This window comes from Protopterus annectens, chromosome 13.part0, assembly GCF_019279795.1.
Source record: "Protopterus annectens isolate FY-2018-M chromosome 13.part0, PAN1.0, whole genome shotgun sequence".
In the NCBI taxonomy this organism is placed as follows: domain Eukaryota; kingdom Metazoa; phylum Chordata; order Ceratodontiformes; family Protopteridae; genus Protopterus; species Protopterus annectens.
Window position 1 is genome coordinate 955,203,074 of NC_056747.1, and position 8,985 is coordinate 955,212,058.

Here is an 8,985-nt window from a genome sequence, read left to right on the forward strand (position 1 = left end):
ATAGTATAATCTACAAAACTTTTAGAAAGCTTGTCAGTCTTGAAAAAGACCACTGAATCTCACTCTCTCTCTCCAAAACAAGCTCATCTACCTTCCAGTCAGCACTTTCTGTAGTATTTAAAATTAAATGCTTTTCTCAAATTTAGATAACGAAACTACAGAAATGGGATAATCCACTTATCTAAACCTAAAATCTCCTCAATGAACAATTTCCCTTCTGAAAACAAGGAACAGAGGTCCAAATGTTTTTAAACCAAGCAGCAAACGATTGCAAACAATGTAAGGGCCACACACACAATCCCACTAGCCAGTATCATTATTCTAATTAGCACATCAGAGATACATTACACAAACATGACATCACCGTCTAAAAAATGCAACTACTCAAAAATAAAATTCCCTTTATATGCACACAACTCCGTCCTAAACACCAATCTTATTTGTGCATGAGTACTCTTCATAGCAGTTTTCGCGAACTATGAAGCTGTCAATATTTCCTTATTAGTAAATCGGTTTACTATAAAACTATCATTAAAATGTGAAAATATCACTAATACCACACTAATGTTCTACTATACAAATAACACGTTCCTAGCTGGAGCTGTCCCCTTTTTTCAGCAATCAATGAGATTCTGTAACCATATGAGTGGGTTATAACTACCGTTATGTAAAAAAATGTAAGCATAGTTGATATACCTGACTATACTACTTAGCCTCTAAACATCACAAGCCCGGCACTCTTCTTTAAAAGTCTGCAACACATTACAAAAAAATAGGAGTACACCACATTTTCAAAACACGACGGTTTCAGATAGTTAAGTTAACTCCACTTACTTTGTTATGGTTACTGAACATGCATATGGTAAACATATATACAACTTTAAAAGGAAAAAAGGCAAATATAACACAGCAAAACTTAAGGGAAAATTTCATAAGCCATTATGCCTAAACTGTAATTGTTGACAAACTTAACTAATATGAATAAATGCTACCATCTAAACTGTAATTGTTGACAAACTTAACTAATATGAATAAATGCTACCATTTTGTGCTAGTGTCTTTTGTTTAAGCACAAACAATAATTCCGTTTACTTTTTATCGAAAATGAAATGAAAACCCAGTTAATAAATCAGTGATAACACCACGCAACTCTTCCGTTTTCAACAAACCCCAAGACAAAATGCATCTCATATAAATTTGACCATGCATCCCATTCTTGTGTGAATACAAAAAAAACGCATCGATAGATGCGGGCTACACATTCACTCTTAATAAAAAGCAATAACTTGATAAATCAAAACTGACAAACGACGTAGCTCAGAACAGCAAGCAATGCAAGACGCGAAAAACTGAAAAAAAAATAGTTCACTTTCTGCAAGACGCATTGCTAATGAAACAGCAAGCCACTTAAATAAAAAAAATTGGATACAGTCCCTCAGCTTCGCAGTTTAGGATCTCTGATCATTACAACTAAATTGGAAACTATTTCATTTCTTACGAGTCATGAATCTGTGCTTCCCTATATTACTACCAGAGGAGAGCGTCGCTTTCTTAGCCGTGCGTTACAAGTATTGTTTACCATGCTTAAGTGCTACAATATACACTGATGAAGTAAATCATTATAAACGGATTGAGCGGGAGACTAACGGACTCGTCTTGGTACTGAATTATACATATTTTATTATTTAAGGTAGTTAAATATGCTTAATTCTACATAAAAAACTTCAGTAAACATTTCGATATTCACCGTAGTAAATTATTTTACTTAAACACTCCCTTAACACCAAAACAAAAACAACTTTTGTTCAGTAAAACAAAGAACAGCTTCTTTTCGCCTTCGCACCGGAAATAAGTATTCCTTTTTGCAAAGGATTTCGGGATATATAGATACTCTGTAACAGCTTCCGCGCAAGAGTCGGTATGGAGTTACTTGCTTTTACATAGCCGAGGGTACCGTTGACAGTAGGTCGTGTCGAAACAAGTCACTGATGCACTGCGGACTAGACGTGAAGGAAAAAGGTCCGAAGTTGGCCGTGGGAGCCAGAAAGCAAACTAAGAGAGCTAGGGCAAAAAAGTGCGTAAGTCGGTTTGGAGACGGAGTACCTTTCTTTTACTTTAGCATGCCACACACCTGTAGTCAGGATAGTGACGTCTTACTGTTTGTTTATGGAGGCTGCAAGTGTGTTTGAAGCCTTTATAGTCACAAACCAAAAAGCAGTAACACACGAAGAGGTAGCGCTGCCCGTGAGCTACCGATCGTGCCCGCGAGCCTGCAGTCGCGAGCCCGAGGCGGGAGAAAACTGTTGCCCAACTGGTATTGCTTAAACATTTGTTGCATGCTTCGTACTCCATTCGAGGTACGTCACCCAATAAGAACTGTTTATGTTTTCTGCATGAGTGTGACTGTCGAGTTGAATGTAGTGGGTGTTAGTTGAAAAAGTTATTTTCCCTGTTAATTTGTAGAGGGGTGGCTACGATCAGCTGGGCGAATGTCAGTACTAGTGCAACTGTCATTTTGGGTGGTGGTCGTTAGAGTAAAGTAGAAGATAGTGAAGATAATACATGCATCATTTTATAATTAACGATTGGATTTTTCTTAACTGGATATAGAATGCATTGAAGTAGATGTTAAGTAGTGCACATGTGCTCAGTTGTGTTACAATTTAGATTCGATGCTTGTTGAGTACAGTTGCTCAAGTTGTTTCATTTTGCAGTATTTGTTTAGACTTTGATTTGAAGTGTCACTGTTTATCACAATCGCAAATTCTCCTAAATACCATGCTGTGTGAACCGATAGTAGTGGTTGCATGTGTTGAGGAGAGGCTTTATGGAATCGCGGAAATGAGTCGCAGTTGGTATGTGCTTCTAGTCTGTATATGATGGGAGTCGTTGTATGGGTGTTTTCATTTTATTTGTCTCAGGTTGCAAGTGTAGAAGGGTTGGGTCTTTTGCCCATTATTGAATAACCGATGAGTGTAAAATCAAAATAAACGTCTGCTCACACCAACACCAGGCTGAATGCGCTTTAGCAGATCTGTTTTGAAGAGTATACTTGATTGACGTGTTTTTATGGCTGCAATTGTGCTGATAATGTGCAGGTTTGGTTTTGTTACTGCATTAGGCTGCTGGACACAAGTGACTGGTGCTTACGCTGACACCCAGTGTTTATGGGAGAAATTGAGCATTGGCTTATACTGTAAAGAGCTGCACTCGTGCAGGCCTAATCCATAACGTTGTTTTATTTACATTGGTGTAATCCTTTAAAGTAGAATTATATAACAGACTAAATAATAATTTCTGTTGAAAATAAATTGTAGGGGCATAAATAGCCAGCAACTGATGCTTGAAAACCAGACTTGTTGCCATGCTTGAGAGTTGTGCTGTGAAATATACTGGATACTAATGGCAATGGGTAACACTCAGAAGCCACAAAAGTTGTGCAGTAGGAGTGATGAGAGAAGAAGATTTGGTAAACATACAGCCTGTTTCCCACTAGCTGTATTTCCTGGATACGTACCCACTGACATTATTTTGAATCATACTCTTGCCATTAGAGTTTTTCTGTAAAAGCAAACATTTGGTTCTCGAAAGAGCTGGTTAAATTTTTTTATTATAAATTGTATGTTTATGTTAGGGAGTTCTAATATGTATTTGTTTTGCTTTCACACACTTGTTTATTTAATTGGATCAGGTTGCAAGATGCATGCACCTTCAAACACTGTTGTGTGACTACGATCTTTTAACCAAGAGTTTTGTAAGTTTGAGGATGAGTGGGGTGACTATATCTATGGTTGAAGTTAGAAGCTTACAGCCTTAAGTCTATGAATAACTCTATTTTTAATAATTTGATGGGATTTTATTTGTTCTTGTGTACCTTTTTTGTTAATTAAAATGTTTGGAGTATGTGAAACTTTTACGTAGCTCAAAGAACCTAACTTTTGTACTTTCTGTAAATCATGATAAAACTAGCAGATACAGTTTCTAGTATGAAACCATAGTTTCCTTTTTAGTCTTTATATCTGGTATTTTCAGAGTGGACTGGCCACCCACCTTAAACCCCTGTTTTAGAAAATTACGGTTTTAAAAATGCAATGGAATTTGTTTTATTTATTGTTTCTGTATTGCTTAGTTGGTTCATGACCATTTTCAGCCACAACCTAGGCACTGACAGCATTTCACCTGCATTGACAGACTGGTGCAGGACCATTTTCAGTTACAAACCAGGCAATGACAGTATTTTAACAGTATGGTGTATACAACTGTGTTGTATAATTTGAGGCATATAGTGTCTGTAATTGTAACTGGAACAAGTACAGTTTTCAGTGCAATAGCAAAGGCATACTGTGAAATTAAAAATGATCAGATGTTTGAAAGAAACAGTAGTGATTAAGTACCGTACATGCTAAAAGTTGTATATTGTATTGCTTTGTAAAATGTCGCGCACAAAATTAATTCTTTATTTAAGCCAAGTGCTGTGTAAATAGGGTACATCCAAACAGATATGGCGGCACTGTAATAGTGTAAAATGGGTCCAGCAGACTCAAAGTTGGGAGAAATGGAATTGAAATTCAAACTATGTTAATCAGAAAATAAACTCATCGGTTATTTATTGTCCTTCGGTTACTAGAAATGTGCAAGCAGTACTACGAAATACACAACTTACAGAAAGGAACGTGTAATTTTGACATAGTGTGTTTCTACTTGTACATATAGAAATGCACAGTTGTACACATAGCAATGCACATTTTAAAGGCAGTATGCTGTTTTAATTACTTTCTATTTGAAGATTTGCAATAGAAAAGTGTTATATGATGTTGAAAAGTATTCTCTTTTCCCGCTGATATAAGCGGCTAATGAAAAATGTGCAAAGGGGTGAGCCAGTTTTTTAATTCCAGGTCAGCCTACTGTAGACAGATGCACATGTATCCCCTTTTGAGGTTGACTTGTGAGTGCTGTCATTTTGACAGTCTGTTCCTTGTGTTAATTGCCATAAAAGAAAAACTCTTTTTTTTACCCTAAACAATTTTGAGAAGATATGATGTGTGCAATTTGTCAGTTGACGTACGTACTGGTAATACATCCACATAATTGTAAGTCCTTTAAAATTTCTTTTTCCCCAAAAGTGGGAGTTGTGGACTTCCATTACTGAAGTGGTTTTGTTTTTAAGTTTTATTTGTTGCATTCTGTTGTGTGGTTGCCCTAGTGTTTCACTTTGGGTATATACACCTACAGTAACAAGTGAAAAGTGGAGTGGACAAGGTGAAGATTGCAGTGCAACTCACTAGTCAAATTATATTTGTGCAAGGTTGAAAATAGAATATGAATGGGAGAAAGAGATTTTTACTTTTACTAGTAAATTCGGGTGTTGGGGATATGTAACATTGGGGGAGAAGGCAAAAGAGGTAGAGAGGAGAAGAGTACGTCATAAATTAATTCAGCAACCAAAGAGCATATATTTGCATGAACTGATTTTATATATAGGATTTTCAAGAGGATTGTTCAGCCATGCTTTTGTATACATCTGTACACACCCATGAACATTTAATGTATAGGTGTTTATACTGCGTTTTGAGCCCACTCCTATTCATACTGATGGATGGACTACGTTAATAAACAAGTCTGATGGAACAGGTCAACTGCTGTATGTAGAGAATGTAGTACTGCAAGTGGATTCTGAGCAAGAGCTTTATAAGGGACTGCAGTGTAGCTGAAGGCACGTAGACTGTCGGTGAATATAGCTGGAACAGTGGTCATGGTAGCAAATGGGGGAAATTTAGAAGAAGTTGGAAATTTGATAGAAGTAAAAATTTTGAAACCGGTTAACAGCTTTAAGCATCTGGGATATGCGGTTTAGGAAATGGGAAGCTTGAATGAGGAGTTCATTACAAGAATCTGTGTGTTCCTTTGGCACACAATTTCAAGGATATTGTGATAGAATGCCAAGGAAGCTGAAAAGGTTTGTAAAACCAGTGTTTTTGTATGGCATAGAAATCTAGGCAGTTTAAAATAGAACAGCTGGGGAAGCTTGAGGTGGATGAAATGCACACTGTGGCAAAGAAGTCAAAATGTGGATATTGGAGCAGAAACTATATTAGCCTCAATTGCAGGGAGAGGTTGAGGACAACAGATTAGTGGTTCAATCATGTGTAGTGATGATGATGATGATGGATGATTGATTTGGTAAAAATATTTGGGAGTGAAAGGAAGCATATAAGAGGAGAGAAGGAGTTACAGGAAAATATGGATGGATTTAATTGAAAGAACACCTGCTACAGTTTGGCAAGACTCTTGAAAGGTGAGAGTGACTGACCCTGAATTGAGAGGTGATTGCAGTTCACACAACACCCCAGCCCCTATGTAAAATGGGAGAAGTGGGTTGTTAATAATGACAGGCTTCAGGAGTGTGTTAATGCCTGTTTTAAAGGTATGAATAAGCTGTAGTTCTGTAGAAGTGGAGTTTTCCTGTCTTGCAAGGTAGTAATGTGGATATCTGTATCCAGTCTGTGTTGCTTGTTTATTTATAGCAGCTATTTGGTGATGAATCTGCTGATAGTTTCCCATTTTCAAGTATTGCGCTTAGTGTAGGATAGTAGTTCTTAAGTAGAAGAATTAGGGTAAGTGAAGTCTATTAACTAGTTTAACTGTAGTTGTAGAGGGGCAGTTATTAGTATCCAAGGTGTGTTGTGGTTGTAATATAAAGAAAGATGTTACTGAAACTACCTGTTGCAGCGTAATTGGCATATTCGGGCAATTTAAGGCCATTTAGGCATATAATTTGTAGAGATGATGAATATGAGAGTTTAAGATAAAACTTTGTTATGCCTATGTTGGATTTGAAAGTAAATGAAAAACGGTTTTGATAGTTAGGGTCAAGATTTTATCATGCAAGTAGCTTGTAAACCATTGTAAGATTAGAGTAGAGCAAACAATGTCTTGGATTTGCAGGATGAGAAGTAAAAATATCAGACATTTCAGAAATCGAAGTGTTGCTGTGATTTCTGCTGTATTGTATGGTGCAGTTATATGGCTATTAGAAGTTATCATGGCAGGTTGGGTGTTCTGGCCGGGGAGAAAACTGTCTTGGTGCTTTTGCATTTCAGGGTCATGAAGTCAGTGGGTTGGGTGTGGAAGAGTCTATGTAATGCTTTAGAGAGTGGATTTAAAATAGGGCTGATTTATAATTGTTTACTGTTTTTTACTGTCACATTTGGAAAAGAAATATCATGTAATACATTCTTGTGGACACTTTTTATTAGTTATCAAAGAATAAGCAGAGATTTCAAGTGTTTAAGAAAAGTTGAGTGATTGCTATTTTAGGGAATCCATGGCCTTTTAACTTCCAGAGCGTTTTTGTAACGATATTTACTATGATGAGTTGAAGTCGGGGGTTTGGCTTATTAGGGAGCTATTTATTGATTTGTAATATTTGATAGTGAGATATAGAGTGTGTTTTTATCCGTTATAGTTTTGAAATGGTTTGCAAAGGCATTAGCTGTGTGGTTGTCAGATGTGGTGTTTTTATTTTATTGGAGCTGGTTTTTTTACTGTTCTGAGGAATTTTTATTTTTTTGACAGTTTCTGAGTTCCTCATATTTGATAGCTGATGGTGATTCTCTTGAACATTTTGTCGGTTTTCTGGGTTAAATTGCCTTCAAAATGTTTTTTTTTTTTTTTTTTTGTGGCTGTATAAAGCTAGGGGAGTGACATTTTTCACACCCGTCCTCCTTTTGCTTTCAGGGGCCTCTTTGTCTAGTATTTTATGAATGCTGCCTTTGAAGTGTTGCACAAGCACCATCTAGTGTTTGAGTAGTGTAGAAGTAGTGCGAGCAGTAGGAGTAAAGGGTTTTTAATTTATAATATGAATTGTATATATTGGAGGTATTGGGCAAGGACTGCTTTGTTTTTCATGAGGTTAGTCAAGTGTTGAAGGATTTATGGTAGAAATGGCTATTTGTTTTAGGATAATGGAGAAATAAATGGGTGTGCATTTTTTTGTGTGTGTATAGTGTGTGTGTGTGTCTCCTTCTTTCGGCTGCTCCCGTTAGGGGTCGCCACAGCAGATCAACTGTTTCCATTTCTTCCTGTCCTTTGCATCTTGCTCTGTCACACCAACCACCTGCATGTCCTCTCTCACCACATCTATAAACCTTATCTTAGGCCTCCCTCTTTTCCTGTTACCTGGCAGCTTCATCCTTAGCATCTTTTTCCCAATATACGCTGCATCCCTCCTCAGCACATGTCCAAACCAACGTAATCTTGCTTCTCTGGCTTTGTCTCCAAACCTTCCAACCTGGGCTGACCCTCTAATATACTTATTCCTATTCCTGTCCATCCTCGTCACATCCAGTGCAAATCTTAACATATTAAATTCTTGCCACATCAAACTCTGACTCCTGCCTTTTTGTCAATGCCACTGTCTCCAACCCATATAACATAGCTGGTCTCACTACCCTCTTGTAGGCCTTCCCTTTCACTCTTACTGGTACTCGTCTGTCACAAATTACTCCTGACACTCTTCTCCACCCACTCCATCCTGCCTGTACTCTCTTCTTCACCTATCTTCCACACTCACCATTACTCTTAACTGTTGATCCCAAGTGCTTAAACTCATTCACCTTCACCACCTCTACTCCCTGCATCCTCACCATTCCTCTATCCTCCCTCTCATTCACACACATATATTCTGTCTTAGTCCTGCTGACCTTCATTCCTGTTCTCTCTCTAGAGCACATCTCCACCTCTCCAGGGTCTCCTCCACCTGTTCCCTACTCTCACTGCAGATCACAATGTCATCAGCAAACATCATAGTCCATGGGGACTCCTGTCTGATCTCATCTGTAGTGCTCTTTCTGGCATGAAACCATACTGCTGATCACTACTCATCATCACCTCTCTTCTTAACCTAGCTTCCACTGCTCTGTCCCATAACTTCATGTTGTGACTGATCAGTTTAATCCCTCTGTAGTTACTACAGCTCTGCACATC

The 8,985-nt window shown here is 37.7% G+C and overlaps 1 protein-coding gene across 2 annotated transcripts in view; it reads left to right on the forward strand.

Moving 5' to 3' along the window:
- The first annotated feature begins 1,896 nt into the window (after positions 1-1,896).
- The window catches only part of LOC122787814 (signal transducer and activator of transcription 5B-like), a 2,227,565-nt gene continuing 2,220,476 nt past the window's right edge, over positions 1,897-8,985 (forward strand). Inside the window, exon 1 of one of the 2 annotated variants that reach the window (XM_044054718.1) lies at positions 1,897-2,074. In XM_044054718.1, the coding sequence (XP_043910653.1) occupies positions 1,989-2,074 (86 nt within the window). In that variant the 5' untranslated portion in view covers positions 1,897-1,988. Of the gene's footprint in view, positions 2,358-8,985 lie in introns of both variants that reach the window. The other variant, XM_044054719.1, reaches the window with a different exon arrangement.